This window comes from Mercurialis annua, linkage group LG5 (assembly GCF_937616625.2).
Source record: "Mercurialis annua linkage group LG5, ddMerAnnu1.2, whole genome shotgun sequence".
Classification (NCBI taxonomy): Eukaryota; Viridiplantae; Streptophyta; class Magnoliopsida; order Malpighiales; family Euphorbiaceae; genus Mercurialis; species Mercurialis annua.
The window spans coordinates 12,643,892-12,668,298 of record NC_065574.1 but is presented as its reverse complement, the minus strand read 5'-3'; the positions used below and the strand labels follow the sequence as shown (position 1 = coordinate 12,668,298).

The window sequence follows — 24,407 nt, the reverse complement described above, 5'->3', positions numbered from 1 at the left end:
ATAAAACTAAGAGTACACTATGAGTTTGTGATGAGCATGCTTTTTCTTTTCTCTTTATCTGCACTACTTTTCTTCACCACCAATCATCACCACCGCCACCGCTAGCCGGCGGTCACCACCACAGTCACTTCCGCCACTCTTTCTTGATCCGGATTAGAGTATTTGATGACGATGTGTGTTTGAGAGAGATTATTCTTGGATCTTATTATATCATGGGGAGTGTGTCGTCAGAGGAGGATGAAGACAGATGCCGAGGAAGTTACAGTTTAAGTGCTGACGTAAGCGAGTCCGATAGCTGTAGTAGTTTCTCGTGTCGGCGGTTTGATGTCGGCGCTTCTACTTCTATCACTTCCTCTCCTCGTTTAGGTTCTAGTGTTGCCGCCGCCGGTTTTTGTTTTCAGTCGCCGATTATTCTTCCTAAAGATGTTCTTCTTTGGAATGTTAAGCCTGAGAAACGAGACACCGATTTATCAGGTCATTGCCTGTTTTTACTTTTTTTTTTTCTGTGTTTGATTTATGGACAATGAGGTGATTTAGTTCCTTAATTTCTGTTAATTTTGTTTTTAATTTCTTATCTACTGCAAGTGTAGATCTCTCTATTTTTCTAGGTAGCACGGACACAGAACATTTTTATGTAAAAATGAAGTTTGTGTCTGAAACGTAGTGTTGACACGTTTTCGAGACGGGACATGTTGATTGATTGAAGTGTCCGTAATATCTGGCTATTTTTTATTGTTTTATGTTTAGTAATTAATTTAATCAGTTTTTGATTTTCAATTTTCTCAGAAGTGGAACTGATGAAGGAGAGATTTGCTAAGCTACTTCTAGGAGAAGACATGTCGGGAGGTGGTAAAGGAGTTTGTACTGCACTCGCCATCTCTAATGCCATCACTAATCTTTCTGGTTTGTCTGCTCTCTTTCTTTTGTGTACAGAATTTTATCGTAGTAGCACGGAAACGGGACACTTGGACACAGACACGGAGAAATTGTATCATTTTAAGGTTTCCTGTGTAAAAAATGAAGTTTCTTGTCCGAAACATTTCCGATACGGGACATGTTGATTGAATGCAGTGTCCGTGCTACCTTGGTTAAATGTAATTTTAAAAACTCTGTTATTAATTGTTTTGCTGTCATTGATTGCAGCAACTGTGTTTGGCGAGCTATGGAGGTTAGAGCCATTAGCTCCAGCGAAGAAATCGATGTGGCGAAGAGAAATGGAGTGGTTGTTATGTGTGAGTGATTCCATTGTTGAGCTTGTTCCTTCTATTCAGAATTTCCCTGGTGGGGGTACTTATGAGATCATGGCAACTCGACCGCGTTCTGATTTGTATGTGAATCTGCCGGCTTTGAAGAAGCTTGATGCTATGTTGATTGGTATGCTCGATGGGTTTCACGAGACAGAGTTTTGGTATGTTGATAGAGGGATAATCGTAGCTGATGATGGTGACTGTGATGTGTATCCGTCGGGTATTTCTGGTGGGAGGCCTTCAATTAGGCAGGAAGAGAAGTGGTGGTTGCCGTGTCCGAAAATTCCTTCGAATGGGTTGTCTGAGGATGCAAGGAAAAGATTGCAGCAGTGTAGAGACTGTACTAACCAGATACTGAAGGCTGCTATGGCAATTAATAGTAGTGTGCTTGCTGAGATGGAGATTCCTACTGCATACTTAGAGACTTTGCCGAAGGTATATTTTGTGTCAAACTATCAATTTTATTAATTAAATAGATTTTGTGAATGATTACATAATATGTTTGTAAGAAAATCTTAGTTCTTTCCCCTTGCTGTGATAAACTAGCCTTTTAGAGGTTTAGATTTACAGAACCCAGCTCGAAATACTTATGGAACCTGCTCTTGTTTTCACAAAGCTTCCTTAAGGATAACCAAGCATATGAAAAAGTATTTAGGTATTAGGTAAAGAATACATTTTAACTCTGCTTGTAAAAAAACAGGACAGAAAAAACACTCGCTCCGCTGATGCAATGTGAGTCTAAATGGACTGGAACAAACGGCACAAATATTGTGTTGCGCACATACCGTGTTCAATAGTAGATAAGAGGCTATATTGCGTTACATATGAGAAAATGCGTGCTATTGCTAATCATGTGACACGAGATGTGATCAATAAGTTCTAAATCAGGCTAAAAATTATGCTTCTTCTCTGCATAAGAAGAAGTCAGTGTGAACTTTTGATTCTGATCGTCGTCTTTCCAGAGTAGTGCTCAATAGTGATCCTCATTGCGTGGCTAAACATGTTTTTAGGCTTAACTTCTTGAATAGAACTCTTTCTCTATATTCAAACTTGGTCATGCATCTTTCATTCAAATTTGTTAGCAGTTGATCCTACTTTGTAATGACAGCATTACATGATTACATCACTACAGATTTTGGTGCTCATCAGTTTTACTTATGAATATATATTTGTCTGAAACACTGCAACAACATAAATGGATGGAAAAGATTAAATAATTTCTCGTAATCAAACTTAATTTCGGGACATTGTCGGCCAGGGTAGAACTTGGCATACCTTGTTGATGAACATTTTATACTTTTTGTTATTTATTCTCCCTCTAATACATGCACTAACCTTTCCTGTTGCTTCATATTGTGCAATTATTATCAGAATGGAAAAGCTTGCCTGGGAGCTATAATCTATCGCTACATAACAGCCGAGCAGTTCTCACCAGAATGTCTTCTTGATTGCCTAGATCTCTCAACAGAGCATCATACACTGGAAATAGCCAACAGAATTGAGGCATCAGTGCATGTCTGGAAACAGAAAGATCAGAGAAACCAAACAAATCACACAAAAGTTAAGCATTCATGGGGCGGCAAGGTCAAAGGTCTAGTTGCTGATTCTAAGAAAAAGAATCATTTTCTGGCCGACCGAGCTGAGACCCTCTTACAGAGCTTAAGGCTTCGTTTTCCTGGTCTTCCACAGACGGCACTGGATATGCACAAAATTCAATACAACAAGGTATTTGCTCCTGCCTTTTCAACCATATCACATACTAGTTTTGATTTGTTTGACACTTTGACTTGTTGCATCAATACTTCACATATACCGTGCTGCATATCGGAAATCTTAGAGCATATTAAGTGAATGCAATCTGGAAAAGCCTCTATCACGAATAGCAGAGGGCCCGATTCAGTTGTTCCATTCATTTTATAGAAATATCTATAGAGCTTGTAGGTAAAACACAACAGATTGACAATTAAAGCAGAAATCTCTTGTTGTATGCTTTGCAGTTGTCTTATATTATTGGAAAAAAAAAGAGCAGAGTCAAAATGTTTGTTTTCTTATAGGATGTTGGACAGTCGATTCTTGAAAGCTATTCAAGAGTAATGGAGAGCTTGGCCTTCAACATAATGGCAAGGATAGACGATGTTATTTACGCAAACGATGCCATGAAACAAAGTGTTGAAGCAGAATCGGCTGCCGTATTTAACAGGGGTGGTTTCGGTGGCATTCCTATCCAGAAGCGAATGTCTCCCAGCCCTTTCTCCATCCAACACAGCCCCTTTACCTCTCCATTTGCGACCCCGACGTTCTGTTCGTCCACTCCGGTGGGTGGAAGCCCCGGAAGAGCACCATCCTCTCTAAAAAAGAACAACATGAAGGAAGCATCTGATCAGAAATTTGAGAAACCATGTGCAGCCGACTTTGAGAAGGTTTGGTCATACACGGGCAACCTCAGCTCGAGGAGAGTATCCGGAGATGCTCCAGAGCGAGATTGATTTTGCGGAATATTCACCATCTCAAGTGAAGACTGAATTACATAGATTTGATTAGGAGCCTAAGAATTGGTATCTAACCTTGTATATTCTTTAGCTATAGAAATATCATGTTTTAAAGTTTTGATCATATACCTCTTATGTCCCCAGTTGTAATAGCTGAGATAGAATACTGTTTATGCTATTCAGGAAATATATTATGATCTTCCTTTCTCATGGTTAGATCCAATGTAAACCAGAGCAGAAAAAAATTAGCATATGTTTAATCTATATGCATAAAAAATTTCAATTTTTAAATCAAACTGAAATTGTCAATTCAATTCATCGTTTCTGGTCTGATTCAGTTTTTTAGTTCAGTTTGCACTAAAACTAAACTGAACCTTTTAATTTTCAAAATTGAATCTAATTTAAAACCTAATCAAACAAATTTAATTCGGTTTGCAAACCCCTAAATTAAGAGCTGAAAGGAATAAGAAACAAATAAAGGTTCAAAATTATTAAGAAAACTGATTGGTTCAAAATAGAAAAACATATAATTTAGTTCTATATTAGCAACCAGATTAAGCTAAACCCATATTAACAAGTGGAACCCTGAAGTACTCCGGCAAGCAGAATATCGGGTAGATTCATGTTGATGGGATTCTAATTCTAACTAAACCATCAAAAGATGAGAATCTGAAATCTCTCAACTTTCCGGTATTTGCCAATTATAATCAATCCGATCAGACCCCTAAAGATTCAAGAAAAATTATGTTCATACTCATCGGGATTTCAAGGTTCTTCTATAAACAAAAAGAGGTCCAACTGTCCAAGATCAATAATAGTGTTGGTATCCAAGTTTCAGATCAGAACGAGATTTAACGGGTGCGACAATGAAATACATTATTTAAACATCATTTTTCATAGAAAGCTCTTCATGTCGACTTCAAGTTTGCACCTGTCACATTCATACAATCCGCAATTAGAATTGCATTATATGTACAACTCAGAACAGAATCTAAAAAAGACATTAATCTAAATCATTAATGCATTGTTAGATGCAGAGGCAGAATGCTAATGTGCAAACATAATCTAAGAGAATAATTATGAGTGAGTCTACAACTCAATATAACGGTAACCACTTTGAAGCACATGACAGTAGCAGTAAAAAATGACAACTAATGCCTAAGCTCAGCGTCCGTCTGGAAATAGGAAACTGAGTACCATTATAACAGAACTTCGAAGCAAATTTTGTAATAATGCAAATGCAAGCTCTCTAATCTGAGACAGAAGTATAAATTGTTTATCCTAGTTGGAGACTGCTTGATATAAGCTTTCGTAAGAAAATCCGAAGTGGATTGACAGCAAGATAAATCTAGGAAGTCCTCAGACCCAAACATGGGAAGGATCCATGAAGACTGTAGGAGTTATGGGAAATCAGTGGGCGGATGTTGAATTACCATGCTTAATCATAAATGGGAGATCTATAAAATAGTTTTCTCAAAGTTATGTTTCTGAGGACTCGTACCCCTAGAATGAATGTTCTCTTGAACTTAAGCTACTGAAGTACCAATTTGCATAAAAAGAGTATAAATTAGAGCACTAAACCTAGCATATAGCCTACCGTGATTCATGAATAGTTATTGTTTATAGCAATTAACTATGAAAATTAGTAGACTTAAGCCTTATTTTTCAAGTTGATAATCATCTGTACCTTGCACTGTACATATTTGTCCCTTCAAAAAGTCTAACTAAAGCATTAAGCTACACATGACTTAACTCTGGGTAAATTACAAAAGCATTACTGAAATGCCAATCAACTATTTGACAATACAGAGAACCAAAAGCAAGGACAGTAAAATTAAAGGCATGATACACAAAGTGAAACTTCCTAGTAATACTACACAGTACACATACAAAATAGAAGGCTTACTTCCGATGATGTTGAAGCAACCCAATTCGGAGGTGGCCAGAAAATCTTGGCATATTCAGGATAATTCCCTAATGGTCCAATACGACCACTCTCCATATCAAACACCCCAATATCTCGACCTGCCAATACTCCATCATCTCCCCCACTCGTACTTGGACTCTCATCCCTCGGATAAAAGAAATTATCCACGAAAAATATACAATTTCCTTTACATCCAGACAAATCAGAAACTGATGCAGAAAATGTCGAATCATCGCCCAGAAACAGTACACGATCATTCAACCTTTTTACTTCAATCCAGCTCCGCACTTCTTCATTTAACTTAAAAACCTTAAACTTCACCGTCCTTTCGCTCATATACTGCGCAAGATGCTCCAAAAACTCCTCACCAAAACTAAAACCCTCTTCCGCCGTATCAATACTCAAATACATATCAACCAACAACAAAACCCCGTCAGACTCGACCAAATACTTCTTATCGCCACCGAAAACCGGATTCCCAATCAAATGCAATTCCGAATCCACCCCGACAATCACAGTCCTACCAGTATTATCAACAGCATAAAACTTCTCTTTATAAACAATAACATCATCATAAGGAGAACTCATAACCGGTATAATACTCCATTTCTTATCACCAGTTCTAAAAATCGCCAATTTCCCGGAAACATGGATAGTAAGCAACACAAAAATGTCAGCATTTTCACAATTTTTCAACCAAATCATCACAACTTTCTCCATGTACAAATTCCCCGGATCGCTAACAGACGACGAATTATAATTCACATGATGCAAAACATATTCTTGACCCAATTCAAAAACCCTAAGATTAAACAAGTCCAAAACTCTCGGAAAATCATTAGGCAATGAATTTAATTTATACCTTGATAATGGATTCAAAAATTTCTTTGCCCGTGGCGGGTTACCGTTATCCTCTTCAATTTTGACTAACCACCCATTAATCAGCGGCTTTGTTTGGTTATGGGAATTGGGTATTCCGATCAGGAATACGGTTCTTCTCGAGAGGTAAAACCCGAAGGAAGTGCGCGATATGCCGTCGTTGGGGAGTACGCGAAGAGCGCCGCCCGATGAGCGGCGGTGTTTCGGGGAGATTGCGGATCGCCATGAGGAGCATACGGAGCGGAATCTGAGGAGATCAATCGAGGTGTCTAGGTGTTTTGAGATTTGTTCTAATAGGTCTTTTGGGAGATGGGTCCATTCTGCCATTTTTTATATTGTTTTTCTTTCTTGAGGTGTCTGTAGTTTTCTCAGGAAAGTGATGGAAAATGTACATGAGGATGAAGAAGAGGTAACGGAATATACATGAACATGTTTTAGGCTAAAATTGATAGAAATTGGAGGAAATTACATCCTATATCTCAAACATGTTGATTGTATACATTCGTGACCCATTAAATTTAAAAGTGCAGAATTCTCCCTTTTGTCCTTAATACTTTTCAATTATACATCATTTATTTTTCATCACCATTATGCCCCTAACTACCCACTAACACACTAACCTGTCTATTCTTTTAGCTTATGATTCTCCACGTCACTATGTCTTCCCCACTCACACACGTTTCTTCAAGCTTTCCCCATTTTTGAATTTCTTAAACCTTAATAACTGTCATTAATCGTTTTTATATAGTTGATTCTTTTCTTCATTTTACTTTTTAGTCTTCATTCGAGTCGTTCTTCTCCATTAATGGTCCAAACTCGAGCTTCAGACGCTGCTGCAAAACGAAAACCTCCTAAAATGAGGAAGAAGACGGTTCCTACCCATGTCACTGCAAAAACAGGTTTACCTAGATCTGATGAAACGAAAGAAAATGCGTCATCTAAAACGAGAGCAGTGGGTGGAACATCTAGGAAAAGGAAGGCAGCTGAACTAAGCCATGATTCGAAGAGGAAAAAACGAGATTCGGTTGAAAAACCACAGCAAAATTCAAAGGTTTAGTGACATTATCATTATTTGTTTTATTTTTGATTGTTTTGACTCTATTTTGATAATTTTTTCTGAAATCTGTCATTTTATTACTTAGCTAGGGTTTATTTTTTTTGATTTTTATTAGAGAAACATACCTATAGTAATTTTAAATGTTTCATGTTCATTTTTATGTTGTCTGTTTGCAATGACATTTGAACATTTAATCTGTTTTTTAGGGTTTATAAAACTTATATTTGTATTGTTATTTGGTAATGAAATTAACCTCTGTTTTATAGCTATCATATAAATTCTCATATGATTTTGCTTTTCTTATGTTGATTTGTGGTTGACTCTGTTTTACAGATTTCATAAAATTTTCATGTTATTTGGTTTATGTTATGTTGATTTGTAGTTGATTTATTGTTCTTTTTGTATTCTGAATAAATTATTTCTGTTTTTTGATTTGATTCTTTTGTATGAGTTGCACAAAGACATCAATGTTACTACTGGTCCGTATAAGGGAAAAAAAGATCTGATCCATTTGAAGTTAAATTTGTTGAAAATCTGCATACTCAATCTGATAAGTAAGTCTTTTCTTTTTATCACTTTGTTTTTTTTCATATATTTTATATTGAGTCAACTGTAAATAAACTGCATGTCAACTACATGTTAACCTGATATTTTATTATGTGTTTTGATCATTTTTATCTACTTGTGTTTTTGTTTTAGTGACTGTGGAATCCATATGGTTTGTGTTGCTGAATTTTTCATTGATGGAAAAGAAATGGGATCTGATTTTGTTGCTAAAGAACATCGTGCTCGCTATGCTTCCTCCTTGTATGCGTATGGTAATTGGAAGGAACATTCTAACATGGTTAGTGAAGATGAATGTCCAGTCAAGTACAAGAGGCACACTAAACAATAATTTCTTTTATGTATTAGACTTTTATTGTTGTGATTTTCTATTTTAGAAAAGTACTTTGGATATTAATACTGTTTTATTGTGTTTTATAGTTCATTTTTTATGAATGCTTGTAAGAATGTTTTTTTATACTTTATTAATTGTTTTTTTTCATTTATATGTCTTCATATGTGAAAACTATTTATTTTGATTTGTTTACAGATTTTCAAATCAACTATATGTCAACAGCAAGTCAACTGTGAGTAAAATAAAAAACTAATGAAGGATCATTTTGTTTTATATTTTTATATTTTTATACACAATTGAATCATAATATTAATATTCTGTATGTAATGTTTGTAAACTAAAAAAAAATTAAAATTTGTGTATGTAAACCCGAATTTAACATTAAAGAAATTTCAAATACTAACATAAGAAATTTTTTTATAAATTTTCTTTTCATGTTTCTTTGTACATTTTTCATGTGCTATAGAAAATTAAAAAGAATATTTAATGTCTTTATAACCTGTAAAAAAATTGAAATAAAATCCATGTAAACCCAAAGTAAACTGACAATCAACTGATGATAAACTCTAATTTGCCTTTGGCATACTTCTGCATGTCTTCCTATTTTGACCATACAGTTTACATCTGTTGCATTTGTTATGATTTGAAATCTCACTTTTAGATTTATACCTTCTCTTCTTAGGCCTTTCAGATTTTGTTCTTCCAATTAGTGTTGCTACAATCATTTCTGCCACTTCTTCTGGTATAGTCCACATTTTTTGATCTTCTATTGGATATACTGTTTCCTCATAAGTCTTCAACAATGTTTTTTTCTTATAATAACTCGAACAAAACTTATAAGGTTCTTGGTTTATTTCCCTTAGTATTGCCATTGCATGAGGGCATGGTATTCCATCCAACTGAAATCTTCTACACGTGCACGTTCTATCTTTGAGGTCGACAATGAAAGTTGTTGTTTGATCAAGCACTGATTTTAAGTAATCTGTTGAATTTGAAACCTGCATTTTATAATTGTAATTAACATCAACTAGAAATCAACCTTAAATAAACTGCACTAAAATTTATCTATCTCACCAAAATAATATTGAAGGAAAACTTACCACTAATCTTAGAGACTGGATGTAGTTATCATTCAGTATATCTTCTCCTCTTTTTGATAGTGATGTGAATGTTGACCTTGCTAAAATCTATTTGAATAGCTCCATTCTTGTACCAATGACCGTAGGTACTCTAGCAATGTTGTTATTGGAAGATCCTTGGCAGCTTGTATTTTTGAATTGAGAGATTCAACAATATTGGTCGTCGTGGTTGCGTGCCTGTTATTACCGTAATGAGCTCTTGTCCATTTGCTGTAACCAACATCGTTTAGATAAGGCCTCAATTTCTTATCTATTTTGTCTATCTTCTTCATGAAATAGTCGATATCATTCTTGCACATTGTATTAAATCAGGTAAGTTACCCTTCTGCCTCTCACTTGTTGATCCAATCTCAAATGTTGACTTTGATGTTGATTCTGAATGTGGAATGTCGGCATTCGACAAGGTGAATGTTGAATCTAAAAAACTCACTTCCTTTCGATGTTGTCGAATTACACAACAGATACTTCATGCAATCTGATTCATTCTTTTTGAGCTCTAAGTAGAATGATAAAGTTGCATTGTCTGTTATTTTTAAAGGTGGATAGTTGCTTCTGACTTGATATTTAATTTCCAGGATAGTTGACATGTTGTTGATTTAGAGTTGCTTGTATGGAATCTCTTGAATGATGTTGTAGTCACATGTTGTCTTGACTACTATTCCAATTGGCTCAAAGTTGATGTATTCCAAATTTTGATTCCATCTTCCATTGTGATGAACAAAAACTAAAATGTTCTCCATAACTATAATAAAAAATCAAAATATTCAAAAAGAAGCAGCTGGATATTATAAGCAACCTACATATGAACGTAATCATAGTAGAATTTATACTAATTAACATATCAAATATATTTGTATATATTAAAAAGCAACTAGATTTGTTTTACAGTTGATACAATTAAAAGTAAAAAAAAATCTGCATATTTCAACAATTTCAATCAATGATTCCAGAAATTGACATAAAATTACGTGCTAATGTGTATGATTCCAGAAATTCACAATCAATAATTTCAATCAACAATTTCAATCATCAATTTCAGTCTACAATTTCAATCAATAATTTATGTTTATACATTTATATATGTTAATCTAAACAATTCGCGATTTACAGAAAAAATGCATTCAAGATGAGCATCTGTATGATTTTAATTGTTCAATCTATAAATTGAATTTTTCGATTACCTTTGCTGTTCTTGATGATTTGTTGTTTGATGCTTTTCAGATCGAACTTTAAATCATAAATCGAGTTGATATTGAGCAGGAATCGTTGATTTTGGTTGATCTTTGGAGCTCGGTTTTTTCTCTAATGGCTGTTATCTTGAGCTTGAAGAAGACGTTTGTTGTTATTTTGGAAAGGCACTCTTTCCTCATTCATGATTGACTATATTTAAGGAAGGGTACTACTGTCCTTTTTTAAATGAAAATCTCCGTGTCTTATTATCTGAGGTATTTATGAAAACTATTTTTATTTTGTGAGAGATTTCTGCATTTATTAATTAGCTGATGTATAAATGCAAAAAAGGGGGCCATTTGGGTGATTTGTGATCTCAGCCCTAGAAATTGTGGGTTTCCTGGAAAAGCCCAGGCCCAAACATTGTTCAAGCGGAAATGATATTTGGCAAGGAAATCTGTAAAAATACTAAATTTTTTACTTAAATAACCAACATTCAAATTTAATTTAAAAAGTTTTACAAAAATATCATAAAATAAAAATATTTACTTTTTTACCATATAAAAAAAATATATAACAAACCTACCACATTTTATTAAAAATAAGGTAAAAGGTGCAAAAAAACCCTCGACTTTTCTTCAAAAGTACAGATCAGCCCTTTTATTTTTTTTGGGCACAATCAAACCCTCATGATTTTAAAATTGAACAATAAAACCCTCGTTGTTTTAAAATTGAATAAATAAACCCTTTTAATTTACTTTTCGGACAATTATCCCTTTCAAATATTTGGTAAATATTTTATACATTAAATTTTTTTTTGAACTTTTTTCCTATATGATTATAAGAGTCATGTCAGCCATTAACGAGCGTTTTTAATAATGTTGGACGAAAGGGGTTATTTGTTCTATTTGAAAACAAAGAGGGCTTAATTGTTCCCCAAAAAAGTAAAAGGACTGATCTGTACTTTTGTGAAAACTACGAGGGTTTTTTTGTATCTTGTGCCTAAAAATAATTACAAAACTATCAAGAACCGCGCATGTATTTTAGCCAAAAAACGCAGATCATTTTATACTTTTTCCGCTTAAAAGGGTGAGATGAGAAGATACAACTATAATTTCCGTCTTTTTTTTAATATTTACTTTTTGTTTATTTTTTATTTATATAATTTTTTATTTTAATTTTTTTAACGTTGGTTTTTTATTTATTTTTTATTCACTTATATACATAATATTAGTTCCAATAGATTTGAATGAGACATTTTTTCCTATTCGGTAATTTTTAATATTTTATATAGTATTATTATTACATATATATTGTCTTTATTTATTATCTATCTATAATATATTTTTTTAATGAATTATCTATAATATATTTATTTTATGTTTATTATCATTTTTGTTTTATTTTTTATTTATATATCTATATATTAATATAATTAAAAAATTGTGTTGTCTAACAATGAACATCAATTACCAATTTTAGGCGGTGGCAACAAACGCCACCGTAGATCCCCTACCACCACTACCAACCCAAAAGAAAAAAATCGGTTCATTATTTGATCCAAATCAAGTGGGCTGTCTAATCGTATAAGCCAGTCACCATTTGAAAAAAACATGCTCAATAATTGTAAACCAAAAATATATACGAGATGGTAAAATGGTATGGACTTGTGCGGAGCATTATTTTAGGTTGTTGATTATATTGCTAGATTAAGGTTTGAGTCTCGATTATCCTCAAACATTGATTTTATACAGATTTTATGTTATATTTATATGTTTATCCGCGAGGCTAACTACGGGTTTCAGAGATAACACTCCCGATAGTTTACCGCCGGTCACAATTTATGAATTGGATCGTGACGCCTCATGTACTTTGATCCAAAAAATAAAAACATTGAAAGTAATAGTAGAAAAAGCACTGGTTTAAGCCATTTATTTGGTTGTGAGTTCTTTGCCTTAAAGCTTGACATGCTGAAAGCTTTCGTAGAGTAGACTGGAACTTCATTCACTTAGTGCTCAGTAGTCTGGGTTTCAATCCAAGGTGGACTAACTGGGTCATGTCCTGTATAACTTCAGGTAAGTTGACTGTTATGGTTAATGGCATTCCTACCCCTCTCTTTAAACCTTCAAGAGGCATCAGGCAAGAGGACCCCTTATCCCTCTACATCTTCATCCTAGTGTCTGATGTGCTATCTAGACTCATTCATAAAGTGAGAACTGAAGGAAACTACATCGATTACAAAATCAACCCTCGATGCCCTATCATAAGCCACCTCCTCTTCGCCGATGACACCATTATCTATGGAAAAGCTACACCCAAAGAAGCCCACACCCTCAGTGCCATTTTAGCCTATTATTCCAGAGCCTCCGGCCAAAATATCAACCTTCACAAATCTGAATTTTATTTCAGCCCCGACACCCCCCAACCCCTTAAAACCTTTATCTCCTCCGGTCTCGGAGTGGGTGAAGTTCTTAATATTGGCAAGTACTTAGGGATACCTTCTAATTGGGGAAGCTCCAAAGTTCAAGCTTGCAATTTCCATCTAGAGAGAATTCTGAAACAGCTTTAAGCATGGAAAGGCAAGCTACTGTCCCAAGCAGGAAGAGAAGTCCTCCTCAAGTCTATTTTCCAAGACATTCCAACCTTTCTCATGACAATATTTGTGCTTCCCATATCAGTCACAAAGAAGCTAGAAAGTCTGGCGTCTAAGTTCTGGTGGAATGAAGATGTCACCAAAAGAAGCATTCATTGGCTCCGGTGGAGCAAACTTACCAATCCCAAGCTGGAAGGGGGCATAGGCTTCAAAAGAATGGCTGAATTAAATCTCTCTCTCGCTGCTAAACAGAGCTGGAAGCTCCTAAATGATACAGATTCCCTGTGGGCAACCACCCTCAAAGGTATCTACTTCCCCCTATACCTCCTTTGCTGATGCAAAACTGGGATCCAAACCCTCTTGGGCCTGGCATAGCCTACTGAAAGGAAGAGAGGCTATTTTGCGAGGGACTCACTAGCGAATTGGAAATGGCCAATCTATAGAAATTTGGAATCATGGCTGGGTTCCGGATGCAGAGAACTTCAAACTCCATCATCCTACGACCAGACCAGAAAACATCAACCTTGTTGCAGACCTCACCCTCCCTAACAGCAGCTCTTGGAACCTGGACCTCATTCAAGAAACTTTCTCTGAAGAAGAAAGCAAGCTGATCCTATCCATTCCTATTGGGCATATGAACGCTGCTGACAGCTTGATATGGCACTATACAAATTCAGGGATTTACTCTGCTAAATCAGGCTACAAGCTCCTTACCTCCAATCCTGGTGGGGATAACTCCCACCTCAGTTCTTTCTGGAAATCCATCTGGAATCTTGGAGGCCCTCCGAAGCTTAGCTGCTTCATCTGGCGTTGTGCCACCAACTCGTTTGTAGTGCAATCCAATTTCCAAGCGCGTAACATCTCAGCTTTTGCTACCTGCAAAGTCTGTAACCAGGAGGATGAAACCCTGACCCACATGCTCTTCCACTGCCCCACCTCCAAGCAAACCTGGTTTGCTAGCAACCTGGGAATTATCACCCAAAACATGAATTTCAACTCTTTTATTGATTGGTGGATAGATGTCTCTGATTATTTAGCTAATGCCAGCATGAAAGGTCAAATTTTGCGTGTAGCTTATATTTGTTGGAATATTTGTCTTGCCAGGTATGCTCTTATTTTTCATCAAAAAGTTGTCGATCCTATTGCTACAGTAAGAGCTGCTCTCCAAGGTTTTACCTCTCATCCAACCAGCTGCAATCAGCTCTCAGCCCTTAGGCCAAGCTCAAGTCCTACTGCCAAATGGCTATTACCTCCCTCCGGCAGATAAAAGATCAACACTGATGCCTCTTTGGACAGCAACACAAAGCTTGGAACAACAGCTGTTGTCTGTAGAAATCACCACGGTGATCTCATTTTTGGAAAGGCTAAAAGCTATTGTTGCATATCAGCGCTTACAGCCGAGGCCCTCACTCTCCGGGATGCAGTCAGGTCCGCAATCTACTTCCAATGGCATCAAGTCGATTGCAAATCAGACTCTTCAGTTGTGATAAAATACTGCAATTGCAACAACAAAATTATTCCGTGGGATATCCGGTCAATTGTGGAAGAAATCCGGGCTTTATCCTCTTTAATTCATTCTTGTAACTATTCTCATATTAGCCGTACCCAGAATTATGTTGCAGACTGGGTTAGCAAAGATATGCCCTTTTTGTAGAATGAGGGATGGTATATGAACCCTCCCCCTGATCTCCAACGAATTTTGTACTCTGAATCTTCCAATTGATGATATTATAATCATTCTGTTTAGAAAAAAGATACAACTTCAATTTTTGTTTTCTATAGTAATATTTATTTTCTGTTTATATAATATTTATTTTTTAATTAATTTAAGATCTGTTTTATATTTATCATGATTTATTTATTTATTTTAATTTTTAATTTATATTATGTGTATAATTTTAGTTCCAATAAATTTAAATTATAATTACTTTTATCTTATTCAATAAGTTTTTTATTTTGGCTAATATTTATTTTTGGTTTATATTTTATTTTCTAAATATTTTCATTTATTTTATATTATTTAGATGTATTTATTAATATAACAAAAAATTATGTTGCTTAACCACGAACTATATGGTTCATACGAACGCTGTTAACAAATCATTTATTTTAAATTTATCTTCCAATTTTTTCGGTTTATTTGGATAATGTTATGTTACACAATTATTTACTATTGTATTATTTTTTTGAAATTTTTCTTTATTTTATAAAACATAAACTTTTGAAAAAAATTACGTTACACTATTTCTTTTTTAGTTTGTTTTATGTTTATAGGATATAAAAATGGCACGCTTCTATTTTATAAGTAGAGAGAACACAACGAACTGTTATCTTTTTTTTAGACAAACATAAAATTTTCCTTAATTAAATAATAAATTTATTTATCGTTTATCTTTCGTTTATTTTTTGTTTATTTATTTATTTAAAATTTATTAGATTCATTTAACTATAAAAAAATTGCTTAAATTATTTAATCTGATTTGAAATGTAATACTAACATATACAATTTTATTATTTAACATATACAAAAATTCAATATTAAATCATTTTGATCTTTTGTAATTAATAATTTGACCCGTAAACAATTATTAATTTTTTCTTCATAATTTATTTCTAAAGGAGAAAATAGCAGTTTTACCCATATGACTTAAATGAAACTTTCTCCATAACATTATATAAGGAGTGGAAAAAGTTACAGTTTGACCCAATTGAGTAAAATTGAACCTTTATCCATCTCCTTCAACCTCCAACCTTCAAATGCAGATCTGATTTATCTCTTTCTTTTTCTGCTTTCGACCGACTCCATTTTTGGCTTAGAGTTCTTCTTCGTTACTCCATCATAAATTAATCAAAATCCGTCAAATCGTGTCCTTCTTTTAAATTTCGGCCTCTGAGTGAGTTATGGATGGTATGGCAGTGGTTAATGGAGGCGGTCATTGGAACAGAGAATAAATAGGAATATTAGTATTTGAATGAATAATAAGCTCGAGCTTTTCTTTCGTCTCCAATGGTGGACAAAATATATTCTGCCATTAAAGTAAACGGGATTACAAATTCTGGTATGGATGTAAGACCTTAAAAAAATATGGAAGAAAGAGTTTTGAAAAAAGGACATTTTTGGTAAATTTCTCTTTAATTTACTTTTATAATGATACATATTTGATATTTCTAAATTACCATGTAAGGAACAATCCATTATTTTTATACCATTCATATAAATAGAATCTTAATAATATAAATTTTCATAATTACTATTATATTTTTTCTCCTTAATTTTCTCTCTCCTTCTTTCTCAACTCACATTTTATACAATTCTCAAATCTGTGCACTGTTCTGTCTTTGCCGTTCTGTCTTTGCCGTTCTGTCTTTGCCGTTCCGCCTCTGCCGTTCCGCCTCTGCCGTTCCGCCTCTGCCTCACCGCCATTTTTCTTTTATCTTTTTGATTTTAGATCTGAAATTTTTTGTTCGTTTTTTTATTTTCAGATCTGTATTTGTTTATTTTTTTTACTGTTTTTTCACCATTTAACATGTATAAAGAGTATCTTTAAAGAATCTAATACTCATTTTATGTTATGTAGAATAATTTTGTGATTTTATGGAATAAAATTCTGTTATTTCTACATTTTTTTTGTGTTTTGTTGTATTTATATGTTTTTTTATTCTGCGGAACGATTTGTTGATGATGATTGACTGCTGAATTATTGTAATATTACAGTGTTGTTGGTTTTATGTTAACTTTATATTGATATCAACTGATTTTTTTTATTTTAACATTGACAAATAAGATAATATTGTTATGAAATAAACTAAAAAATTTAAATTAAATTAAATTGAGACTAGATAATGATATGGTAGTATTGGGGAAGAAGACAAATAATGATGTTGAATTATTATAATGTTACAGTGTTAATATTGTGTTGATTTTCGGTTGATATTTTGTTGATTTTAGCATTGGTGAAGAAGACAAATAATGATGTTGAATTATTGTTATATTACAATATTGATATTGTGTTGATTTTCGATTGATATTTTGTTGATTTTAGCATTGGCGAAAAAGACAATAATTATGTTAAATTATTGTTATGTTAAAATGTTGATCTTATGTTGATATTGTATTGATTTTATGTTGATATTTGTTTGATTTTAACATTAACGAAAAAGAACACATTATATGTCAAATAAAATAAAAAAATTAAAATTAAATTAAAAAAATGTTGAAAAATATAAATTACTGTAAACAAAGATTTAAAAAAATCTAAATTAGTTAGTTTATTACATATGTTGATTTTGTGTTGATTTTGTGTTGATATTAAAACTGACGAAAAACATCAACAGTAAAAAAATCGAAATCCCAAAAAATAAATCAAAAAAATTTAAAAAAAATTTAAAACTAAAATATGTGATAAATATTAAGTGCAAGAATATAATGGTGAAAAAAATAAGGGTTAATTCCATAAAAAGTCACGACCTTTACACGAATTTTCATTTTAATCACGACTTTTAAAAGTTGTCATATAAAAGCACGACCTTTCATTTTTTTTTCAATCTATCACCAAATTATTTTTTGGTGTATTTTTGATGACGTGGCTATCATAATCCGGCAGATTTGAAAAAAAATAAAAGGTAAAATTCATCGGAAAAATAGTCCGTGATAGATTTGAAAAAAAAATAAAAGGTCATGGTTTTATATGGCAATTTTTAAAAGTCGTGATTAAAATGAAAATTCGTGTAAAGGTCGTGACTTTTTATGGAATTAATCCAAAAAATAATTAAAAACGATGAAAGAAAATGTTGAAAAATGGGAGTTAATATAAAAAGTAAAGTTTTTTCAAAAAGTAGTACAAAGAAAATAAAGTTAGTATGAAATGTAAAGATTTAGAAAAGGTAGTAAATAAGTAAATGTTGAAAATAAAGACAGTATTTCATATAAAAAACCCAAAATACTACTCCCCGTCTCAAAATAATAGTCAACTTTTTCCTTTTCACATAGTTTAAAAAAATACAATTAGTGCTCTAACTTTTCACAATTTTACATTAATTTTTCCTATCATATTCTTATTAAATGTTATGACTAATTTACTTTTTAAACTAATAGCAATAAATGATACACTTTAAATAAAGACAATAGGAAAGAATCAATATCTTAAATTGTGATTTACAGGTAATATGGACAACTATTTGGGACAAAAAGAAAAAGAAAAATGTATTATTATTTTGGGACAGAGGGAGTACTATTTTTTAGAGAAAAATTGAAAACTACCCAAATTGACCATAATATTCTAAAGGAAAAAGGTTCAAAAATGATCCCCATATATACCTTGTGTCTCTTATTGGCACCTCATGTATTTCGGATCTCAAGTATGATCTTAACGTTGTGAAAAAGTATAAAAAGAACACAAAAAATGAACGGCCTTAAACAGAAATGTGTACGGCATTAAACGAAAATGTTAACTGAAGGGTCATTTTTGATACTTTTTAAGATGTTAGGATCATTTTTAAAATCCAAAATATGAGGTGCTAACATGAGATACAGGTTATACATTAGGGTCATTTTTGTACTAACTATGTAATTTTACTCATGCGGCGCCTACGTGGCGCTGATGTGACATTGTCAAACATTAGCGCCACATAAGTGAAACTGTGTAGTTGGACAGAATTGAAACGAAATCATGCGTTTCAGGACAAATTGAATAAAATTAAAAAGTTTGGACTTTTTAGAAAATTTCATAAAAGGCTTGGCCTTTTAGTCATTTGACATTTTTTATAATTTAAAAGAAAAAAAATTGTAAATAGAGATATTAAAAAAAGGGTTAATTACATATAAAATCACCACCTTTACATAAAATTGTAAAAATAACACAAACTTTAAAATGTGGCAATTCCGGGCACCACCTTTCTTTTCTTTTTTTAAAACAACATGGACACATTTTTAGTGGTATTTTTGCTGACGTGGAATGACACGTGGCACTCCCATCGGGTGTCCAAGTCAGCAAAATTTTATCTAAAAACGTGCATATGTTGTTTTTGAAAAGAAATGAAAGGTAATGCCCTGAATTGACACGTTTTAAAGTTCGTGTTATTTTTGAAAATTCGTGTAAAGGTGATGATTTTATATGTAATTAACCCTTAAAAAAATATACAAAATGGAATAAGAATCAAAATTTGACAAGTATAGGAATTGAAAAGATAACTTTTTGAAACAGGAGCATCATGAATAAAAATGGTACATTTATGAATAGAATATAATTCTTTTAATAATTTGATATATTTTTGATGAGATCTTCCTCATCAAATGTCAGGCTTGAAGAATCTCGACAAAGATATAGGACCAAGCTGAACCACTCCACATAAACTATTATTGAAATGAACGTGAAAATGTTTTTTAATAATAGTGGACGTTACTTTTATCATCATAATCGGATTTAATTATTTATTCATGTCTCTTTCAATAATAATTTTTTACTGGCATTGCAGGTGCGACTTGATCAGCCTATATACACTCACATTTTCATATTTGCTGATAAAACATAACCCAAAGAAAATAGAAAAATGAGTAATGAGAAAGAAAATGGAGAAGAAGAGGCACAAGCAGAAGTCGAAATGTGGAATTACATATTCGGATTTACGAATATGGCAGTGGTGAAGTGTGCTATTGAGCTCGGAATTTCGGACGCCGTAGAAAATCATAAAGAACCCGTAACTCTCTCCGAATTATCGTCAACTCTCGAGTGCGATCCACCCGCTCTTTATAGCATCATGAGGTTCTTGGTGCATAACAAAATCTTCAAAGAGAGCCCCACCCACAAAGGCGCGACGGGCTACGCCCACACGCCGCTCTCCCGCCGTTTACTGGGCCGCGGAGAAAGCAGCATGAAAGCTTTCTTACTTCTAGAGAGCAGTCAGGTAATGCTATCCCCATGGAACTTTCTAAGTAGTCGCGTTCGCGCGAACGGGAGAGCGGCTTTTGAGGCCGCTAACGGTGACGATGTGTGGAAATTTGCAGCAGAAAATACTGATCACTGCAGGCTAATCGATGATGGGATGGCTTGTAACGCAAGAAATGTTGTGGGTAAAATTATTGAGAAGTGTCGAGAGGTGTTTGATGGTGTTCATAGTTTGGTTGATGTGGGTGGTGGTAATGGGACTGCTATAGGGATGTTGGTTAAGGCGTTTCCATGGATTGATGGCATTAATTTTGATGTGGCTCATGTTATCTCGGCTGCTAAAGAATGTGATGGTGTTACTCAGGTTGCTGGTGACATGTTTGAGTGTGTTCCAAAAGCTGATGCGGCTTTCTTCATGGTAAGTGTCACCATTTATTCCAAACAAGGAGAGGTATTTAGAATCTATGGTACTTTTTATGAAAATAATGATAGATTCTACCAAAAAAATGACTTTTTAATTAGGAAAATACTAGTTTATCCAATATTTTTAGGTTTAATTGCTCAAAAAGTCTAAACCTCTATGTGTTTTTACAATTTAAACTAATTTTTTTTCTTTTTGTAATACTATTTCCAATTTGACAATTTCTTTGCAATTTTATCCAATTTTTGCAATTTGACAATTGCCAAATTGTCAAATCTGACACTCGTGATACTATTTCATTTTTGTAATACTATTTCATTCGTGTAATACTATTTCAAATGAAATAGTATTACAAAAAAATGAAATAGTATTACAAAAATGCCCTAATACTATTTCAAATAGTATTACAAGTCTGGTGGTAATGGGACTGCTATAGGGATGTTGGTAATTTTTGTAATTGCCAAATTGGATATAAGTGACATTCGTGATATATTTGCCAAAAAATGAAAGGTGGTAATTTTTATTTTAATCACGTACTTTAAAATTACAAATAAAATTACCACCTTTCATTTTTTGGCAAATCTATCACGAATGTGAAAATTTGATAAATCTTTGTTGACTCGACAACCGGAATCAACAAAAAAAAAGAGTAAGATGAAGTTATTTTTTGTGTTAATTAGGATATTAGTCAAATTAGGACATTTATTTGAAAGGAAAAAGATACCGGATTTTCTCATCGGTGACAAAGATGACGATTTTATTTGACACTTTTAAAGTACGTGATTAAAATGAAAAAACATACAAAGGTGGTAATTTTGTATAGAATTTAACCTTTTATTTTATTTGGCTAGTCTGATTATTTTTAGCTTTAGAATTGCTTTTTATTTCTTTAATCACAAAAAACTAGAGAATTTAGAATTACATTTTAATATTTCTTTTATTGTTTTTAGATCAGAAGTTAATACCATCTTATTGTAATTCATCGTATATCATACACGAATACATAATATATTGTATTTAAATTTAAAATAATATAATGAATTATTGTAAATCCAAGCAAAGGTGACATTTTGAGGTTGACCTTATAATATAATATATACAGTGGGTTCTGCATGATTGGGATGACGAAGAATGCATCCAAATATTAAAGAAATGCAAGGAAGCAATTTCAGAAAGCAATGGGAAGGTGATAATTGTTGATCAAGTGATCGGCGATGTAAAAAATGATAAGTTTGAGTTCGTTAGGTTAATGTTAGACATGGTCATGATGGCTCATACTGTCAAGGGCAAAGAACGAACCGCAAAGGAATGGGAATATGTACTTCAAAAGGCTGGTTTTAGCTCCCATACTATCAAATACTTTGGTGCTGTGCCATCTATTATTGAAGCCTTCCCTTGATTTTTAGCTTGATTTTCTTCTGTTTTTTTTGTTGTTGTTTGTATAATAAATTTGTGGTTCAGTGTGTTCCTAATTTAAAGTTTCTTAAACTGTACTCTAATGATTTCATTTATGTAATATGAATAGTTCTGAAGCTGGTTAATTTGGTGTGTTGCTAAATTAGAAAGATCAATGATTAGTTCTTCTTTTTTGAAATATAAAAAGTTTCATTAAGGTATATCGAAAGCATATAGAGATATTAAAATACTTTTTTAAGGCAAATAAATCAATTTAAACTTTAGTATTCCACCTGATTATATAATAAATGCTTGTTAAAATATCAAAGTGGACATGATATAGTACTAAAAAGATAATTGAAAAACGTTGAGGTGATGATGGTATCCATCGTGTATTGATTTTGGAGGCTAGAGGCACGTCATTTGATTCTGGTCCTGTATGAATTAAATAACTCAACCACAATAAAATAATGAAACCAAATCTTATATTTTCATAACAAATCTTAATGAAAGAAAAGTTTTACTTAAATCGATAAATTATTGAGGACATCTGTTGATACAGATCGCAATATTAGAGAGAAAATTCTCTGTTTTCTATGTGGATTGCCTCTAATGGAATGGAAAATTCTAGTAATTAACTTTTTTTTAATAGAGATAGAACTATACTATTACAAACTAACTATAGATACTACTATTTATAAATTTAAACGTCATTCACGCTATCCACATCGTTTGCGTTGAATACATTTCTATTCCGAGCTCGCCAAATATGGCGGACGATGCCGCAGCCCGCTTCTGACGCTTCGATAGTAATTAATTATCTCTATAGGTATGAGGAGGGGGTAGTTCATTTTCCATCCACAAAGAGGAGGAGATAGAAGAGACAATAATCACCCTATGGAAATTTCCATTCTCACGGAAACCCGATCTACATATGTATAATATAAAAATAATTATTACTCCCTCCGTCCCAATAGAGTTGTCCAATTTGCCTTTATCACACAGTTTAAGAAAGGCAATTATTGTTTATGGGTTTTATAAAATTTTCCTTACTTTTCTTATCATACCCCTATTTAATATAGGGTCCACTTACAATTTACTTTCAATTTATTCATTAGTGGATTTTAAATAGGGGTTATAAAGTAAAATTGAATGTAAAGGTTAGTTACTTTTTGAAAGTGGACAATAGTTTTGGGACAAAAAAATTTCTCAAAGTGGACAACTCTATTGGGACGGAGGGAGTATTTATTTTATGAGTTTAGGTGCGAAATACTACTATCCCATGATATTTAAGAAAAAAATTATTTATCCCTAACGTTTGATCATTTTTTCCTTTGTCAGTTAATTCCATTAGTTGACTTGATCAAAGGGTCTTACTATTAAAAATTAGAATTGAGGTACAAATATGACCCTAAGGTTTGTTCCGTTTTATCACCTAGCCTCCTAATATTTTTCGAATCTAAAAAATAACCCTAACGTTACCAAACTGGAACAGATTAACCCCCGTCTAACGGCAGCGTGTTTGAATGTTAAATCTGCTTATGAGTTTTAAACGAGTTACGGAGTTAAATATCGCTATGTTGTCTAGACAAGTTTGGAGAATACTCAATTTGGAAAATAACCTTATGGCTAAAGTGTTTAAAGCTAGATATATTCGGAACTCTTCCTTTTTAGATGCTAAGTTGGATGCAAATCCAAGTTACGTTTGATAAAGTATTTGTGAGTCACAAAACGTGATGAGGAAAGGTGTGCGAGTCCGGATTGGTAATGGAGATAAAACTCGAATTTCGGGAGACCCTTGGTTGAACGATGTCTACTATAATAAGATTGATGGTTTGGCTCCACCGGGGATGATCAACGCTAAAGTCAGTTAGCTTCTTGATATCGAAGGCAATACTTGGGATATTGGATTACTTCGGGATATGTTCGATAACAATTTGGTTAATAAAATTCTGAAGGTTCCTGTGAGCAACCGCAATGTCAATGATAGGTGGAGTTGGATGTTTGATGTTAAAGGTGGTTTCTCGGTGAAGAGCTGTTATCGAGCTCTATGCGACAATTTTTCTCATTCCTCGCCAGTCATATGGACGAAAATATGGAATTTGAATATCCCACATCATGTTAGGAATTTTCTATGGAGGTGTTGTGCTGGGTATTTGCCTACTGTTGACGCTCTAGCAAGCCGAAGAGTTTTTACATTTTCTGATTGTGCAGTGTGCAGCTCAACTCCTGAAACTGTCAACCATTTATTTCGTCGCTGCTCTTTCGCTATGGATACTTGGGCTCGGTCTGGTCTTCTAGTTTCTGG

General features: G+C 33.4%; 5 protein-coding genes and 1 long non-coding RNA gene across 6 annotated transcripts; 4 read left to right on the top strand and 2 right to left on the bottom strand.

Moving 5' to 3' along the window:
- On the top strand, positions 1-3,952 carry LOC126680633 (rop guanine nucleotide exchange factor 1-like). The gene is made up of 5 exons (XM_050375783.2): positions 1-474; positions 787-903; positions 1,144-1,682; positions 2,619-2,972; positions 3,302-3,952. Exons 1-5 carry the CDS (start codon positions 213-215, stop codon positions 3,731-3,733), a joined length of 1,704 nt encoding a protein of 567 aa, XP_050231740.1. The 5' UTR covers positions 1-212; the 3' UTR covers positions 3,734-3,952.
- A 515-nt stretch (positions 3,953-4,467) lies between these two features.
- Positions 4,468-7,013, bottom strand: LOC126680634 (F-box protein SKIP23). The gene is made up of 2 exons (XM_050375784.1): positions 5,643-7,013; positions 4,468-4,667 (listed from the first exon to the last, which is right to left on the bottom strand). Exons 1-2 carry the CDS (start codon positions 6,867-6,869, stop codon positions 4,656-4,658), a joined length of 1,239 nt encoding a protein of 412 aa, XP_050231741.1. The 5' UTR covers positions 6,870-7,013; the 3' UTR covers positions 4,468-4,655.
- Positions 7,014-7,099: 86 nt separating this feature from the next.
- On the top strand, positions 7,100-8,477 carry LOC126680635 (uncharacterized). The gene is made up of 3 exons (XR_007641258.1): positions 7,100-7,593; positions 8,061-8,153; positions 8,299-8,477. It is a non-coding gene; the product is annotated as an uncharacterized LOC126680635 (long non-coding RNA).
- A 586-nt stretch (positions 8,478-9,063) lies between these two features.
- Positions 9,064-9,935, bottom strand: LOC130015533 (uncharacterized). The gene is made up of 2 exons (XM_056105860.1): positions 9,711-9,935; positions 9,064-9,495 (listed from the first exon to the last, which is right to left on the bottom strand). The coding sequence occupies exons 1-2, from the start codon at positions 9,933-9,935 to the stop codon at positions 9,064-9,066; spliced, it is 657 nt and encodes a 218-aa protein (XP_055961835.1).
- A 3,521-nt stretch (positions 9,936-13,456) lies between these two features.
- LOC126681491 (uncharacterized) lies at positions 13,457-14,666 on the top strand. Its single transcript, XM_050377032.1, has 2 exons — positions 13,457-13,703; positions 13,876-14,666. Exons 1-2 carry the CDS (start codon positions 13,457-13,459, stop codon positions 14,664-14,666), a joined length of 1,038 nt encoding a protein of 345 aa, XP_050232989.1.
- A 5,243-nt stretch (positions 14,667-19,909) lies between these two features.
- Positions 19,910-22,245, top strand: LOC126683387 (acetylserotonin O-methyltransferase-like). The gene is made up of 2 exons (XM_050379260.2): positions 19,910-20,701; positions 21,807-22,245. Exons 1-2 carry the CDS (start codon positions 19,949-19,951, stop codon positions 22,101-22,103), a joined length of 1,050 nt encoding a protein of 349 aa, XP_050235217.1. The 5' UTR covers positions 19,910-19,948; the 3' UTR covers positions 22,104-22,245.
- The last annotated feature ends 2,162 nt before the right edge of the window (positions 22,246-24,407 follow it).

Bases quoted from the DNA above. Each gene is read 5' to 3' on its own strand.
- LOC126680633 (XM_050375783.2), top strand. From the start codon at position 213: ATGGGGAGTGTGTCGTCAGAGGAGGATGAAGACAGATGCCGAGGAAGT. The intron at 904-1,143 runs GTTTGTCTGCTC...CATTGATTGCAG, and splicing joins TGCCATCACTAATCTTTCTG to CAACTGTGTTTGGCGAGCTA. The intron at 2,973-3,301 runs GTATTTGCTCCT...GTTTTCTTATAG, and splicing joins ACAAAATTCAATACAACAAG to GATGTTGGACAGTCGATTCT.
- LOC126680634 (XM_050375784.1), bottom strand. From the start codon at position 6,869: ATGGCAGAATGGACCCATCTCCCAAAAGACCTATTAGAACAAATCTCA.
- LOC130015533 (XM_056105860.1), bottom strand. From the start codon at position 9,935: ATGTGCAAGAATGATATCGACTATTTCATGAAGAAGATAGACAAAATA. The intron at 9,496-9,710 runs GTACAAGAATGG...TATAAAATGCAG, and splicing joins TAGAGTACCTACGGTCATTG to GTTTCAAATTCAACAGATTA.
- LOC126681491 (XM_050377032.1), top strand. From the start codon at position 13,457: ATGACAATATTTGTGCTTCCCATATCAGTCACAAAGAAGCTAGAAAGT. The intron at 13,704-13,875 runs GTATCTACTTCC...TTCCGGATGCAG, and splicing joins GTGGGCAACCACCCTCAAAG to AGAACTTCAAACTCCATCAT.
- LOC126683387 (XM_050379260.2), top strand. From the start codon at position 19,949: ATGAGTAATGAGAAAGAAAATGGAGAAGAAGAGGCACAAGCAGAAGTC. The intron at 20,702-21,806 runs GTAAGTGTCACC...TAATATATACAG, and splicing joins CTGATGCGGCTTTCTTCATG to TGGGTTCTGCATGATTGGGA.